This window comes from Salmo trutta, chromosome 10 (assembly GCF_901001165.1).
Source record: "Salmo trutta chromosome 10, fSalTru1.1, whole genome shotgun sequence".
Taxonomy (NCBI): Eukaryota; Metazoa; Chordata; class Actinopteri; order Salmoniformes; family Salmonidae; genus Salmo; species Salmo trutta.
Window position 1 is genome coordinate 1393109 of NC_042966.1, and position 17381 is coordinate 1410489.

A 17381-nucleotide genomic window follows, 5' to 3' on the forward strand; every position below is an offset into this window, starting at 1 on the left:
CTCACCATTTTCCATCAACTTGCTGTTTTTAGACAGAAGATAAATTTTCGTTTAATGTTTAAAATACTCACAATCCATATCATCTCTATTCACGGGTATTATACCGCAGTTTATCGATATTCAGATTAAGTCCGAGACTCTTGTGTGTTGGTAACAGCTGATGCTAGTTACCAGGAGAAACATCCACCAATAGCGAAAGCCCCTCTGTGTTGGACACACCCATGAGGAAGAGCACCATGTTTTGTGTACACTGCCTGTCTAAACAGCCCAGGCCTACCACAGCGGAGAAGTATACTTTGCCTACCCTTACTAACCATAAATTATATTCTGGCCATATCAGAGCTAAAACATTTTTTTTCCATTTCTCAATGAAATGACATTTCTAATTTAAACAGCTAATATTTAGCTCGAAAAGTAAGAACCAGGGCAGGGAGCAGCCTGGGACATAGAGAACAGAAGGTTTGTTAGATTAGATGCCCAGTTGTGTCCAAATGTTCTCAAAAGCCATACTGCAACCCTCAATCAGAGCGGGAAAATGACACCACAAAAACATAATTAAACTCCCCAAATGCATTTTGTGGACGACTGTCAAAAGTTGAACACTGTTTTATTCATTATAAATCAATGCATTTTATATAAAAAGGGCAAAGGGATCTGAAATGAAACCATTGTAAATGTAAACCTCACAAGAAGGGCACCACCAGACCTAGTTACAGACACTCAATGAGCCAATACACCTGGTTAACAATCCACTGTCACCAAAAGGCCTGGGCTATGTCTAACTTCATTCAACAGTTGTGAATGGTTTAGAACCGAGTGCTGCAGACATAAATGCATGAGAGCATTACAAGCATGGCGACTAGGAGGACTATTGTGTTTTGTGCACTTAACACAACGGTCACTAGCAGCCAACACACATTCTTGACATGCTCACAAAACTAGAGTGAATAGCTGTCCAATGGTGTAAGATTGTTGAGAACTTGGTAAGGTAAACGAGACAAAAGCTTTGTGTAACGCCCCAACGTAACAGTCCTGAATGTAGCCCAGGTACAGCCACCTTCTGTTTGCACATGACCAGGGCCAACCCGTAAAACCTACCTACCCTAGGGTGTTCACAGATCTGAAAGAACTAGATGTGATAGCTATAGGCATAAGTCCACAGGCCAAAACCATATCGCTTAGATGCGTCCAATCATTTGGGATCTGTGAACACTAAAAGGGACAAGAGCTAGGGACCAAAATAGAACCAAGCCCTGGTTGTTAGTTAGAATAAGCTAAGACACTATTGCAGTCTAGAGCACTCAAAGAGCAGAACAGAGCATAAAAGAGTGGGATCGTTTTAGAAGAAATCAACTTGACATTTGAAAGGACTTATTGGTACAGTGCATTCAGAAAGTATTCAGACCTTCACTTATTCCACATTTTGTTACGTTACTGCCTTATTCTAAAATTAATTCAATTGTCCCCCCTCATCAATCTACACACAATACCCCATAATGACAAAGCAAAAACAGAAATCTTTGCTAATTTATAAAAATAAAACTTTTGTATAAAATTTACATAAGTATTCAGACCCTCTCCTCAGTACTTTGTTGAAGCACCTTCACTGCAGATCCTCTCAAGCTCTGTCAAGTTGGATGGGGAGTGTTGCCGCACAGCTATTTTCAGGTCTCTCCAGAGATGTTCGATCGGTTTCAAGTCCAGGCTCTGGCTGGGCCACTCAAGGACATTCAGAGCCTTGTCCCAAAGCAACTCCTGCGTTGTCGTGGTTGTGTCCTTAGGGTCATTGTCTTGTTGGAAGGTGAACCTTCAACCCAATCTGAGGTTCTGAGCGCTCTGGAGCAGGTTTTCATCAAGGATCCCTCTGTACTTCGCTCTGTTCATATTTCCCTTGATCCTAGTCTCCCAGTCCCTGCCGTTTAAAAACATCCCCACAGCGTGATGCTGCCACCACCATGCTTCAACGTAGGGATGGTGCCAGGTTTCCTCCAGACCTGACTCTTGGCATTCAGAGAATCTTGTTTCTCATGGTCAGAGTCCTTTAAGTACCTTTTGGCAAACTGCAAGCGGGCTGTCATGTGCCTTTTACCCGAGGAGTGCCTTCCGTCTGGCCACTCTACCATAAAGGCCTGATTGGTGGAGTGCTGCAGAGATGGAAGAACCTTCCAGAAGGACAACCATCTCCACAGAGGAAGTCTGGAGCTCTGTCAGAGTGACCATCGGGTTCTTGGTCACTTCCCTGATCAAGGCCCTTCTCCCCTGATTGCTCAGTATGGCCGGGCAGCCAGCTCTAGGAAGAGTCTTGGTGGTTCCAAACTTCTTCCATGTAAGAATGATAGAGGCTACTGTGTTCTTGGGGACCTTCAATGCGGGATAACATTTTTGGTACCCTTCCCCAGATCTGTGCCTTGACGCAAACCTGTCTCGGAGCTCTATGGAAAATTCCTTCGACCTCATGGCTTGGTTTTTGCTCTGACATGCACTGTCAACTGTGGGACATTACATAGACAGGTGTGTGCCTTTCCAAATCATGTCCAATCAATTGAATTTATCACAGGTGGACTCCAATCAAGTTGTAGAAACATCTCAAGGATGATCAATGGAAACAGGATGCACCTGAGCTCAATTTCGAGTCTCATAGCAAAGGGTCTGAATACTTATGTAAATAAGGCATTTGTTTATTTGTAATCAAATTGCTAAAATTCCTACAACGTTTTTTGATTTGTCATCATGAGGAAAAAAAGGAAGTTAATCCATTTTAGAATAAGGCAAAATGAAACAAAATGTGGAAAAAGTAAAGGGGTCTGAATACTTTCCGAATGCACTGTATATACCCTAAACACTTTTTAATTTATATAAATAAAATACAAATTCTAGGAAGTAATTGGTATTGTCACTGTCAAATAAATGTTTACTTTAGGACATTACTCAGTCTTAGGACATTATGCACACTCGAGTACGACCACATCTTTGAACAAATCATGGTTGGCCATCACAACGACAGGCAATAGATAGATAGGTCAAGAATATAACCCTTTAAATAGTACACATTTCAAAAGGCAACCCAATTCATCCACACTCAAATATTGTTCCAAAATAAAAAATAATATTTAAAATCAAGTTGGTTTCACTGACCCCAACAAGTAAAGCTCAGGCTCTGGTAATAAGGTGTTATTTGCGGACAACTAGATTTCCCTTAATGTAATATGAGAATTGAATAGGCCTGTGTCTTTGGGTGAGAGGTCAAATCACCAGTGTTTCCAGGTCAATGTAAGCTGTAAAAATATGAGACTTGGGAAGGGGCATGGCTTTCTGGCACCTGGCTTTTAAAGCAACCTTATATACTGAGCTTTCTTTGAGTTTAGCGAGGGTGGGGAAAGATTAAAATGGACCACATGTCCAAATTACCAAAAACACACATTAAAGAAAAATAAAATAAAACAAATAACTTAAATAGAAGTGCTAAAACAACAGTTATTTGAGCCCTTTCATTAACCAGAAATAAAGCAGGGTGTAAGCGAATCCCAGCCCACCCCAACAGAAAAGGAGAGAGGGGAATAACAGTAATGGTAATACCAATTTGTCATCCAATGATTCACAGATGTACAGTTCACTTGTAGGTCAGACTCCACCCACCCCAACCTCCCTTCCCAGAATTCTATAGTCAGTGCCCCCCCCAGGTCTGTGAGCCCCGTCCGCCCTCTGTTTCAAGTCTGTCTGTGCTGGAGGGAGAGCTCTCATCAGTCTCAGTGCATCCCCTGTCCTCCTCCTCTGCCCTCTTTAACTGCTCTTCCTTCCTCCTGCGCTCCATCTCCCACTCTACAAAGGTGTCAAAGAGGCTTGGCCAGGCCTCGTCCTCGCTGTAGTTGCTCAGGTCCGGCCCGATGGCCTGCGTGAAGTTGAGGAACATGTTCCAGGTGTCCCGCGAGATGCCCCGCACACCTGACGGGTTCTCGCCCAGGAAGTCCAGCCAGTGCTCGAGGATGGCTGGCGTGTCCTGCGTGAAGACCAGGCGCCACAGCGCGATGGCGATGTCACGCTGCAGCGAGCGCTGGCCTTCCTCAGCGTCCAGGCCAAACTGGAAGGTGAAGCGGTACAGCTCCTTGAAGTTCTCCTCGCCCTGTGCCTCCATCAGCATGAAGGGGAACCGGGAGCAGATGCCCTCGAGACTGTCCGCCTTGATCGCCCTGCATCCGTCTACAAACTCCTTCCTATAGACAGGCGGAGAAAAACAGGACTGCGTTATAGACCATGACACAAGGTTACTATAAAAAAGAAAATGAATCATGAAAAAACTATTTAGACAACTTAAATAAAATAATTAACAACAAACTATATTTGACTCCAAAACTAAATAAAATCATCATGAATTGTTTAGTTTTATTGTAAACTTGTTGTTTAGTTTTATTGTAAACTTTGGCAAAATAAATCTAACAGGGTTTTTAAGAGATTCAAGCTACAGAATCTGGCTGGTAAATGCTGCCAGAAGATGGTGTTGTTTCAAATAGGTCTACTTAGTGCGTCACTATCACTAGCTAACAGGGGGGGGGGGGGGGAATTGCCAAAGTAGCTAACTTGATTCTTCTTACATGTACTACTAAAGTTAAAAAGCATTGGGTTGGTGTAAGCATGGGCGAGAGTTTGCTTCCACCATATGTTTTGCACCAGTCTTGGTGCTATTCCTTTTGAATCCAAGTCACATTGAGATTTACTTTATCATTTCAACCTAACCTATGACCTGACTGATCACCTTTTGTATTACTGCCTTCTCTGTGGTATTTGTATTTATTAAGGATTAAAGATCCCCATTAGCTGACAAGGCAGCAGCTACTCTTCCTGGGGTCCAGCAACATAAAGGCCGTTATATACCCTCAGGCCATTACTCTACTACCACATATCTAGAATACAAAATCCATGTGTACGTGTGTGTCTTATCAGGTATATGTGTGTCTGTCTCTTCACAGTCCTTTTTATTTTATTTTATCCGATTCTATTGCTTGCATCAGTTACCTGATGTGGAATAGAGTTCCATGAGGCCATGGCACTATGTGGTAACATCCCAAAAAACACAATAACAAAAAACTCGACACAAATGGTTCCGAGCCTCCACACATGCTTTCTGTCCAACACTAAAACTATAACTGCAACTAAATAAAATAAAAACTATATAGAAATATTTTTGCTAAATAAAACTAGCAAATCAGGTCTGAAAACTAACAAACTAAACTTTAATAGAAATACAACTAATATAAAAACACAAAACTTTAATAACCTCGCTGCAACATAATGTCAACCTTTTGAATCAGGCAATAAGCCTTATCGAGAAAAACCTGTCAGTGACAACCTGGGGCAATTTCAAGTCAATAAGTTCAGTTGAGAAACTCTTAGCACCAAACTCTGATAAAACATCACCTAGGCCTCAACATAAACAAGTCAGGTAAAGTATGCAAGGAAATAACTGTGCCTTCTTGGTCTCTCAACTCTTTATCAGTATTATAACGTGTAGCAGGCCCGGACACTTTACAGCACAGGGAGAGAAAGGGCGAGATGCCCCCTGAGATTAACTTGACTACATCCTGTCACCCTGCCATATAGTGCTTCTGTCGCTTCAGCACATGACACCCTGGCCAGATATGTCCTCTGATATGCCTTGTTTTTCGACCCCATTTTATACTGCAGACATTAAATCAGACCTGGTGTGAACAGCAAAGCAACAGTAAAACTTTCAAAGTTTCTGGCTCTAGGTAGCTCAGATGATAATTTTTTTTTATATGTAAAATGATCGTAATAGGTCAAATTTTCAGACTAGGTACAACATTACGACAATTGATGAGACAAAATCATCTGAGGAATAGACAATCAGAAAGACACACTGTCCACTCATTACAGAGTGCAGTGTCAGAGCCAGAGACTGATTCTATTTGTGCTCCCTACCTGTCAACTATAAAGTGTGAGCTACAGAGCTGCTGAAATGAGTGGGGGGTGGAGTGGGGTGGCCAGCCAGAACAATGTTAATTGAAACACTGCACAGTAAAACTAGCCTAAAACAGACAGTGCAGGGCAGCAGTAGACATTTTTGAATTTGATCAGAGTTCAAGCATCAGACATTATGAGCTAATATGGTCTCTTTTGGACCAATACTTGACTTGAATCTTCTCAGAACATATTCTCTGAATATCAGGCAACAACACATTGATGTAGCGTTTTCTTTCTTATCCCTACCCCTTCCCATTCACAACCCATCTCTCACCTTGTAAACTTGCACATGGTGGCCGCCTGAAACTTCCAAGCGAGGACCAGCACACGGAACTCGGCGGGGTCCACGTACAGGTCGTTGCAGAACCTCTCCATGCCCTCCTCCAAGATAGACTCCTCCTGCGGGTCCTTGTAGCAGCAGAAAAGCTCCTCGATGCGCAGCAAGGACGGCCCCTCCCTGTCTGCCACCGGGCGCTCCTCATTCCTCAGGTCCCCCATCATGGCCGATGTGGGGATCACTGTGGTCTCCACGGTAACCTCCAAGGCATTCTTGGTGCCATTGAACATGAGCTCACTGGAGGCCTTGCTGCTCAGGCCACTGGGCTCCTCCTTGTGCCCTCCTCCCCCACTGCCTCCCGTTCCCCCGCATTTCTTGTGGTGGGACTTGGACCCAGGCTCCTTGTCGCCACTCTTGCTGCCAAGCGAAGACGATGGGTTCTTACACTTGGTGACACACTGGCCCATGTCGCTCTCTTTGATCCTCACGGTCTGTCCTCCCCTCCTTCAGGCCCTGCCTGCCCCACCTAGACGCCTCTGCTCTGGCCTGATGAGACGTCTCAACATGCCCTTGGGCCCTGAGACAGAGGAGGAGTCCAACACAGTCACACAGAGTCAACAATAACAGTGACAATGAATCACTGGATCAACAAAGCTGTGAGTCACAAAGGGTCAAAAGCCACAACACTGATGTAATAATTACTAGAGAAAACAACCACTAAATGCTCAAGTTAGAAAAACATATGAAGATCATACAGTAGGCTACATCACCACCAACGAAGAAGGGTGGAGTGCCTGGCAGCTTTTTGAAGCCTGGCCCTGGTACCATAGAAGCTGGTACCATGGAGAGGAGGGGGGTCCAAATCAAACTGGAGGGCTGTATAAGTACGAAACACTTATAGAGAAGAGCCTTATACAGCATGGGTTACCATAGAAACAGACTAAAATACTTAGAGACAAGATGTTTTTAACCATAGAAACCACAAGATAAAACAATTAGAAGTGGTCCGGCTCATACATACTACTAGCCTACACAATACCCTACCACAATAGTTCAGAGATAGAGCAAGAAATGGGTTGGTGCTGATAAATACTTACAGACACTTCCTCAGAATGCATTGACCACTCCAGATGAAGGTGTCATCTTATTCTGCTCCATTGTAGTGACCTTGACATCCGCAATGTTGAATGACACACACCATCTTGTCACCATAAGCATAATGTCATACAGGGGTGTTGTTCTCCCACATGTAGATTCAGTTTGTTTACTTGCTATGAATTTGTAATTTGAGATCGAGAAAGCAGTCAGTTACTACGTAGCAGGGTATTCCCACAGCAAACTATAGCAACAAATATGCCTAAGCTTTCTCCTTTGTGAGAGCTTTTAATTATATACATTTGAAATATTCTGAGACTCATGAGAAATTCATGATAGCTTCCAGCTGTCGCAAGATTCATAAGCCACCTAGCAATGTCTCATGATTTGATGATGAAACACTTAGCTACAAGAGAACCGCCCCTGATCACATTTAGCTATTGAAACTATTCATGAGGAATTGAACTTCCGATCTAGTTCCCCGTGGACATGTACAGGTAAAACACCTCCTGGAAAGCTTGCAGTGCTTTCAATTATGTTCACCCCATTCTATTATGGCAAATGGAGATTGTTTTAGCTAGCTGAATAGGAACACATCTACCATTTCAATACTGAGGGGAATATCTAGTTAACATAGCTATCTACGTAACTATTTAGCTAGCAACCCATTTATCAAAATAACACTGCCTGAAAGAATCTAAACTAGCTTGTCTAGCTAACGTTAACTCATCTGAACGCGGCGTTGGCTAGTTGCGTCTTAGTTTGACCAACTAACAACATGCTGACCTAATCAACATGACTGTCTAACAACTTCAGTAGCTAGATTCCCTGACAAAATAAAGCCTCGTTCGTGGCTTGCTATACTTCGCCATCATCATACCCTAGCTAGTGGCTGTCTAACTAGCACGTCATCATGTAGCTGGAGCGCTAACTTTACAGATAACGTTAGCTAGCTAGCATGCCATAGATATAAACTTGTTTAGATAGTGAACAACAAACGTACCTTTTAAAGAGAAATGATTGTCTAGAAAATCGCGTACATCACTCCAATAACATTAGCTAGTAAAACAAAACGTCAGCTTGCTAGTTTAGGACACGACACAAATAAACATCCCCACATAGCTAAAAAGCTAGCCAGCTAACGTTAGCTAGTCAGCATCATAAACAAAACCGAGCGTTTCAGTTGACTTTTGCCTGATAAGAACGCACCTGGTTTGCAAATAACCGCCCTAAACGACTGACTTCTACTTTAAATTGACTGCTACATCAAACAACTCAGATGAACCAGTACGAAAGGCTTACAGTTTCTTTGTGTTTCGCCTTTATGTGGACATTAAGGGAATTTTCCCTGCATCACTTCCTCCCCGCAGAGCACCCCACCAGCGAGACGTCTAGAAAGCTATGATAACCACTGATCTACATGGATAAGGATGGGCTCCCCTGTTTAGATTTTGTTAAACATTGAAGTGGCTGGCAAAAATTCAAACGAACAGGAATCAACATTGTGTAATATTAGGGGAAATCTTCCTCTTTGGGTTTGAACTCGAAGGGCTTTGAAAAGCGAATTACATTTGGACTTTTGAGCTCCCGAGTGGCGCAGCGGTCTCAGACACTACATGTTTGTGATAGAGGCGTCACTACAGACCCTGGTTCGATTCCAGGCTGTATCATAATCGGGCGTGATTGGGAGTCCCATAGGGCGGCGCACAATTGGCCCAGCGTCGTCCGGGTTTGGCCGTCATTGTAAATACGAATGTTTACTTGCCTAGTTAAATAAAGGTTAAATAAAAAATGAAATTGTTTCGTAGAGACTTTGCAACACACTGATTGCTGCGAACACGTTAATCAAATTACGTCAGTGTAATCGTCATCTCTATGCGACATGTTGCGTAAAAAGCTCACAGCACAGCAGGTAGGTCAAGTCATTCATAATACGACTTTTCTGCAAGTCAGCATTAGGAATTCATGTTATTGTAATGTTGACATACACCGTTAGATATTCCTGTCCTAGATGTTCCAATTACATTAAAGATAAGCATGTCATCATTAGCCAGGTATATTGGCTTGTCACCCTGCTAGCTCTTTTTTTAAATACATTTTTTTTATGTAGAAAAAACAGTATACATACAAGAAGTATACAAATAGATCATGATAATATATGCTAGGGGGTACAACAAATGACATATTATACAAAAACCTTAAAAGAAACACACACTGATTGTTTTAACAGCTTTCTTAGAAGAATGTTTTATAGTCTGCTCGAAAGTACTGCTCGAATTCCTTATAGAAACACGGAAGTGTTTTTTTTATTAGTGAATTTACATTTATGAATATTACATTTTTTCCATTAGCACAATTAGATTTATGAGATAAAATAGTTTTTTGTTTATCCTTATTATGGTTAAGGAAACCGAGCAGCACATTCACCATAAAAACGTCACCCTGCTTGCTCACGTTAGCCCATGCTCATCAGCGTGATGCAGACCCCAGTGAGCTAATCAAAATTAAATCTACTTATACACTTTTCTGAAAATCAGTTCATTTAATTCTAGTGTACATACGATCAATGTCACCAGGGATGGGCTGTATGTGAAGGACTGTACTAAGCTGATAGCTATCTAGTGATTCTAGTCCCTGCTACAATGAAAATAAAAATGTTCCGATGTTATATTGCCACCTAGTGGTTTATTTAAACATGCGCGTACATGTATTATTTTCCCACACTTTCCAGCAGTAAACCAACTTCTGTTTCAGTAATAATTCAAAGCAGTTAACCCATATGTGTATATATATGTGTATATATGTGTATATATGTGTATATATATATATATATATGTGTATATGTCTGTTTTCAACTATCCAATGATGTTTGATCACTGGTTATATCATTTCAAACAGGGTCCCAGTCTGACTCCCTGCATATATTCTTTATATTCCCTGCTTTGTATTGATTTTAGACCAAATGACGTCAGCCACACGTAGTCAGGTCCTGTCACTGTATATGAGGGTATTTCGGGTCGCCCGGGGCTGGCAGTCCACACTCCCACAAGACACTGAGAGCGAGAGACGGTACATTGTCCAGGAGGCCCAGACCCTCTTCAGACAGAACCAACAGGTAAAGATAGTAGGGATGGGCAATTGACATTATTTGACTGTTCAAGTGTTTGCATTTTTTTTTTCAAGTACTCGAATGGAAAAAACTTTTTTTTGTGGAGAACAACCAATAATTGTCCTTCACCATATATCAGGCCGATATAGGCCTTTTCTAGTCCATCCCCTTCTATCGGCTATGCCGATAGTCCCTTTACATAGCAAAACTGCTGCTATACCAGCCACCTCTGGCATAGCAGCACTGCACAATGCTGAGGAATGTCTAGCTGGGAAAATCAGCAGTAGTAGTAAGCTTTCTCATTCTCCAACAGGAAGGTGCACTATTGAGAAATTGATTAATTGAGATAGTGACCAAACTCAAACTCCTGTTGCAAATATTAGTTTAGTTAATTCACTAACAATAAGTCTTGTGTCGACGTGCCAGGACATGCATGCATTAAGCAAGCAAGCTAGCTAAGCAGATAAATGTGACTTGCAGTGGTGGAAAAAGTACCCAATTGTCTTACTTGAGTAGAAGTAAAGATACTTTTATAGAAAATGACTCAAGTAAAAGTCACCCAGTAAAATACTACTTCAGTAAAAGTCTAAAAGTATTTGTTTTTAAATGTACTTGAGTATCAAAAGTAAATGTAATTGCTAAAATATACTTAAGTATCAAAAGTAAAAGTATAAATCTTTTCAAATTCCTTATATTAAGCAAACCAGACAGCACGATTTTCTTGTTTTTTAAATTCATGGATAGCCAGGGGCACACTCTGGCACATGTGACAAATACATTTTGATTTGCTTCGTTTGTCAATTATATCTGAGTGTTGAAGACAACAAGTGTAGACTTTAGCGTGAAATGCTTACTTACAAGCCCTTAACCAACAGTGCAGTTCAAGAAGATTTAAGAAAATGAACAGGTTAGTAGAGGTAATTTGTACATGTATGTGGGGGTGAAGTGACTATGCATAGATAATAAACAGCGAGTAGCAGCAGTGTACAAAAGGAAGGGGGGTGTCAATATAAATTGTCCAGTGGCGATTTTATTAATTGTTCAACAGTGTTATGGCTTGTGGGTAGAAGCTGTTGAGGAGCCTTTTGGTCCAAGTCTTGGAGCTCCGGTACCGTTTGCCGTACGATAGCAGAGAAAACAATCTTTTTTCTCCAAAAACTGAAAAACGGGTTTGCTAACGTTACTAGCTAACTGTAGTAGCAGCCAACTAATAATTGGATCATTTGGACAATAACTAGAGTCTCTGACAATTTTATGGTTTTCCTCTGACACCATAAACTATCAAAATAAAGTCGCACACTCCATGTATAAACTTCCAGCAATTAAATTTTCGGCATCACTATGCCTTCCTCAGGGTAATGTCATGAATACTTGAACTAGGTTATGTAGACAAACAGTGCAATTATTAGTGCAACCAATGACAATAGTGAGGGGTGTGTCATAATGATTCAATTAATTAATGATACTATTAAAAAATAGTATATGGCATATTAAATCTACTACGCTATTGTTATCATATAGAAACATAATGGAATATTGTACATCATATTCGCATCAACATACATTGTTTCATTCAATTTCACATAATTTTGTATTTCATTTCATCTTTGTTACATGTAATCTTTTGGCTCAACCTTAATGTATAATGAGCATCATCAAACAGGGGGAACATATTAGGTGTACGCTAATAACCTGTTGAAAGAATATATCAATTTCTAATACTTGTTCATAAAGGAAAAATGTTGTTCACAAGAAGGGCCTGAGATCTAAGTCACCGCCTATTTTATATAGGTCCTGGATGGCAGGAAGCTTGGCCCCAGTGATGTACTGGGCCGTTCGCACTACTCTCTGTAGTGCCTTACGGTCAGATGCCGAGCAGTTGCCATACCAGGTGGTGATGCACCGGTCAGGATGCTCTCGATGGTGCAGCTGTAGAACCTTTTTGAGGATCTGGGGACCCATGCCAAATCTTTTCAGTCTCCTGAGGGGGAAATGGTTTTGTCGTGCCCTCTTCATGACTGTCTTGGTATGTTTGAACCATGATAGTTTGTTGGTGATGTGGACACCAAAGAACTTGAAACTCTCGACCCGCTCCACTACAGCCCTGTCGATGTTAATGGGGGCCTGTTCAGCCCGCCTTGTCCTTGAGTCCATGATCAGCTCCTTTGTCTTGCTCACATTGAGGGAGAGGTTGTTGTCTTGGCACCACACTGCCAGTTATCTGACCTCCCTTTAGGATGTCTCATCGTTGTCAGTGATCAGGCCTACCACTGTTGTGTCGTCAGCAAACTTAATGATGGTGTTGGAGTCGTGTTTGGCTACGCAGTTGTGGTGAACAGGGAATACAGGAGGCAACTAAGTAAAAACCCCTGAGGGGCCCCAGTGTTAAGGATCAGCGTGGCAGACGTATTGTTGCCTACTCTTTCCACCTCTTTCCACTGTTGCAGAGGGAGGTGTTTAGTCCCAGAGTCGTTAGCTTAGTGATGAGCTTCGTGGGCACTATGGTGTTGAACGCTGAGCTGTAGTCAATGAACAGCATTCTAACATAGGTGTTCCGTTTGTCCAGGTGAGAAAGGGCCGTGTGGAGTGCGATTGAGATTGCGTCATCTGTGGCTCTGTCGGGGCTGTTTGCCAATTGGAGTGGGTCTAGGGTTTCCGGTAGGATGCTGTTGGTGTAAGCCATGACCAGCCTTTCAAAGCACTTCATAGCTACTGACGTGAGAGCCACGGGTCGGTAATCATTTAGGCAGGTTACCTTCGCTTCCTTGGGCACAGGGACAATGGTGGTCTCTTTGAAACATGTAGGTATTACAGACTCGATCAGGGAGTGGTTGAAAATGTCAGTGAAGACACTTGACAGTTGGTCTGTGCATGCTTTGAGTACACATCCTGGTAATCCGTCTGGCCCAGCGGCTTTGTGAATGTTGACCTGTTTAAAGATTTTGTTCACATCGGCTACTGAGAGCATTATCACACAGTCATCCAGAACAGCATGTGTGTTCAGTGAGTCTGCCAGATCAGAGTCAGTATGACCAGGGATATTCTCTTGATAAGTATGTGAATGGACCATTTTCCTGTCCTGCTATGCATTCAAAATGTAATGAGTACTTTTGGGTGTCAGGGAAAATGTATGGAGTAAAAAGTGCATTCTTTTCTTTAGGAATGTAGTAAAGTAAAAGTTGTCAAAAATATAAATATTAAAGTAAAGTACAGATACCCTTAACTTTTTAAGTAGTACTTTAAAGTATTTTTACTTAAGTACTTTACACCACTGGTGACCTGTTAGCAAAGATTACGATAACTAACCCTTTTATCTGTAGTGTTAGCTAGCTAGCTATATTGGCTACTGTGCTAGCTAGCTGGCTAGATAAACATTGCGCTAAAATATCAGATAGAAGCTATTAGCCAATGCAGCTAACTAACGTTAGCTGGTTATCATTTTGAACAAGCTCCATTTTCGGCAACGAGCCATCTGATTTACGGTGTAACTTTAGCTATTTACTGGTGTGTTTATCTGACCAGCCGCAATCATATCCGTAAATTGATAGTTGGATTAGATTATTGTCGTAATGGGAAAAGGACGTGTTTTTAAAATGCCTAAATAAAGGTTGACAATAGGTTTAGATACCTAAGAATATTCCTGCATGTTTATGGACCAAGAAATATGTAGATCAGCGCGTCCACAGTTTATGTGAGCAAAGTCATACGTATAAAAAAAAATAAATCACAACAGCTGTGATGGAAACAGGAAGTTACGGTACAGTTTTGTAAATGCCGACAGATTATTTGTTCATTTGACATGGATCTTTTTGCATCGGTAAAATGTGTTATGAAAGAAATAGCAGTGGAAAGGCCATTATGCGCAAATATTGATATATGACTTGGAGTCACGTGATGATATTGTTAAAGTTGCGACAGTTCGTTTCTGGTATCAGAACAAAATAGTCAGCACATAGTAACTTCTGATTTATTTGTACTTTAATTAATGCAAACACGTGTGTGGTAAATGGGTGGTTCGTATATACGGTCTCGCTGTTTTACCTCGCAGGGCAAACAGAGAAAAGAACGACATATCCTTTGTTTCTCTTTTATACTCTGACAGAGATAGTTCCCGCTCAATGCTGGCCTGTCAGAGGGAGGAGGAGCGTGGTTTAAACTTGCTCCTCCTATCGTCGGCGCGCAGGCAGGTCCCAGCCTAGTGACGCACTTCCTGTCGCCGGGTGTCGTTCTTCCTGTCTTCAGCAGTCGATTTATCCGCAGTTCATATACTCAACATTGTAGCATAGCTTCCCCGGTATATCACAAAGGTTATGCATACAAATAGCCAGTTCAACCCTAACAATATGTTGTGTGGCCCTCCCGCTATGATTCGGGAACCATGCAGTTTATTGGGCTACAGATGAAATAAATGAGAAGTATACTGAACAAAAATATAAACGCAACTTGCAACAATTTCAACGATGAAAACAATTTAAACGATGCTACAATTTCAACGAGTTACAGTTCATATTTGGAAATCAGTCAATTTAAATAAATCCATTAGGCCCTAATCTATGGACTTCACAGAAAGCCTTTTGTGCAGATGGATCATTTCTGGTGTCTTTTATTTTAGCTCATGAAACATGGGACCAACACTTTACATGTTGCATTTATATTTTTGTTCAGTATAGTTTATTCTGCCTGTTCTTTGAAATTTTCAAAATGGATAAACAATTCCACATTGAACACTGATGAATTACGGCTATTACATCTGTTTGGTGTGCAGGCATATGCTTAAAGATTCTGATGAAAATACACTCTGTTTTTCTCAAACTAAAGTTTTTGCATATTTTCAGTGTGGAACCTGTCTATATTTAGAGGGGGATTATAGCCTAGGCTAACCAATTCTAAAATGGCTCTAGCAGTTCTCAAAGTAGCTTAAGCGGAAAATATACGGGATGCAATTATTACACAACTGCAGCTCTTTGTTGGAAAACATTTTCCTGTTTCAATCAACCAGTCTATTTTGAATTTGTGACAAAGCTACTGTCATTTGGCAAGGAATGTAGCTAGTGTATCCCATCAATGATATGTTTTTATAGAAATAAATGCCTGTAGGCCTAAGGGAGCATGTGTGCGCACTCGGCACGCATGGTGTGGAGGGAACGGTCGGAACGCAAACGAATGAAGGAGACACAAAGAGGAAAGGGAATTTAAGGAGAAGAACGGTGTGATGCTTGGCTTGTTTCTTTTTTGTTGTGCCCCGCAAATGCACATGTACAAATTGAACACTAGAGTCGAAGCAAATTAACGTTGTCTTCAAGACAAAATGTAACTTGTCGGTTCGGGTAGCCACAAAGCTCATTCCACCAAATAATTTTACAGTATTTAACAAAAAAATTGATCTTTGGTTAAAGATCGAGATTTGACGTCCGTTCGAGTACGCTGTTATTCATGCCCATCCCTAAAAGATAGACCTAAAGGTTGTCTGGTGTAGCTCAAATTCTTCTTTATCTGTTGTTCTGTGTGTCCCCTTTAGCTGACAGATCATACATCAATAAAGAAGTGCATAGACGAATGTGAGGCAAGGATAGAAATTGGTAAGTGTCAACGACAGCCTGGTTGACATTTTTAATGATTTAATTTAGCAATGTATCTGGATAATTGACACAATGTTCACACTTAAATGCTTTGGTATGAGAATGTGACATTTTTCCCCACTCTAATTTGCAGGTCTTCATTACAGGAATCCCTATCCAAGACCTGTAAGTGACAGACATCCAAACCAGAACAAATGTTTCTCTCTCAGGAACTATTGTGTCATTTCACTATTGTCTAATGTAATGGTTTTATTTTGGTTCTTTAATTGCAGCTCTACCTGCCTATAATGGGACTGGCAACCCAGAAAGGCAGGAAGCTGAAAGCACAGCAGCGCATGAGGAAGCAGGCCAAGCCAGTTTACTTACAGTCACATGACGAAGACAGTTGAGACTAGATTCATTAATGTTGCCAAGGACAGGAAGACCGTCACTGGCTGATCTCAGGAGGAGTTGAGTTCATATGACCACTCAGCTGTAGATGACAAAAGTAATTTATATCCAATGTTCATCACGCACATCAATGTTCATCAAGCACATTTCAATGTGCACTGCAGGATCCAATCCATCATGTCTGTGCAACAGTATACTTTACCAAGTATATTTATGCATGCATTTCCTGACAAAAGCTGTTATGTAAATGTCAGTCTTGTCTGTCCCATAAGATAGTCAGCCAAAAAGATGTATGATATTCTTTTGACTATTTATTCTTTCAATAAATTGAGTTTTGATAAATGCCACTCCTCTGCATTCATGCTTTCAATAAATAAAAAGTCAGATGAAATCTGTCAGGTAGAAAAATACTCAGATTCCTCAGTACTTTTTGCCGATACTTTTTAGCTAGTAGTTCTGAAAGTAGCGCTCACGAGCCAAAAGTGGTCCCGAAAATGTTGTACTTCACCATCACATCATTGTTCTCTAGCCTCTGTAGCATGCACAAAGAGAATTAAAAAAAAACTGTAGTATTCATGAGCTGTGCACATGCATGGCTTCACCCAACAACCTCGTTGGACAATGCAGTGCCAATCGGACCTTGTGTCCCACTTTAACCTTGCAAGCTCATTGGGCATTATTCCACCTGCAAATCAACATTGTCTGTCATGCTTGGTCCTGGATAATTCCCTTTGTTGTACAGACTGGTACAGTAATCAAGCGATTGTGAAAATGTCATTTTTATACAATGGAAAAGTTATAACCTACTTACTATATGTTTGCATCAAATTACCTATCCTTTAAAGTCATGTAATGATTACAGTGCCTTCAGAAAGTAATCACACCCCTTTACTTTTTCCACATTTTGTTGTGTTACAGCCTGAATTTAAAATGGATTAAATTGAGATGTTTTTGT

The 17381-nt window shown here is 41.2% G+C and overlaps 3 protein-coding genes across 15 annotated transcripts in view; 1 reads left to right on the forward strand and 2 right to left on the reverse strand.

The window, feature by feature from the left end:
• Window positions 1-1474, reverse strand: part of LOC115200938 (protein KIAA0556) — a 41327-nt gene extending 39853 nt beyond the window's left edge. For all 3 annotated transcript variants that reach the window (XM_029764067.1, XM_029764068.1, XM_029764066.1), the window contains exon 1: window positions 72-1474. The gene's annotated coding sequence lies outside the window, so the exon portion shown is untranslated. The remainder of the gene's footprint in view (window positions 1-71) is intronic.
• A 1407-nt stretch (window positions 1475-2881) lies between these two features.
• Window positions 2882-8970, reverse strand: LOC115200940 (DCN1-like protein 3). 11 transcript variants are annotated; one of them, XM_029764080.1, is made up of 4 exons: window positions 8651-8970; window positions 7351-7420; window positions 6251-7129; window positions 2882-4211 (listed from the first exon to the last, which is right to left on the reverse strand). In XM_029764080.1, exons 3-4 carry the CDS (start codon window positions 6718-6720, stop codon window positions 3665-3667), a joined length of 1017 nt encoding a protein of 338 aa, XP_029619940.1. In that variant the 5' UTR covers window positions 6721-7129; window positions 7351-7420; window positions 8651-8970; the 3' UTR covers window positions 2882-3664. The 11 variants fall into 11 exon arrangements, with proteins under 11 accessions (XP_029619940.1, XP_029619937.1, XP_029619941.1 ...); XM_029764077.1 differs by having other exon boundaries at window positions 8352-8970; XM_029764081.1 differs by having other exon boundaries at window positions 6251-6830; window positions 8651-8969.
• Window positions 8971-9139: 169 nt separating this feature from the next.
• On the forward strand, window positions 9140-16773 carry LOC115200942 (LYR motif-containing protein 1). The gene is made up of 5 exons (XM_029764082.1): window positions 9140-9260; window positions 10306-10463; window positions 15976-16036; window positions 16170-16201; window positions 16309-16773. Exons 2-5 carry the CDS (start codon window positions 10311-10313, stop codon window positions 16423-16425), a joined length of 363 nt encoding a protein of 120 aa, XP_029619942.1. The 5' UTR covers window positions 9140-9260; window positions 10306-10310; the 3' UTR covers window positions 16426-16773.
• Window positions 16774-17381: the final 608 nt, after the last annotated feature.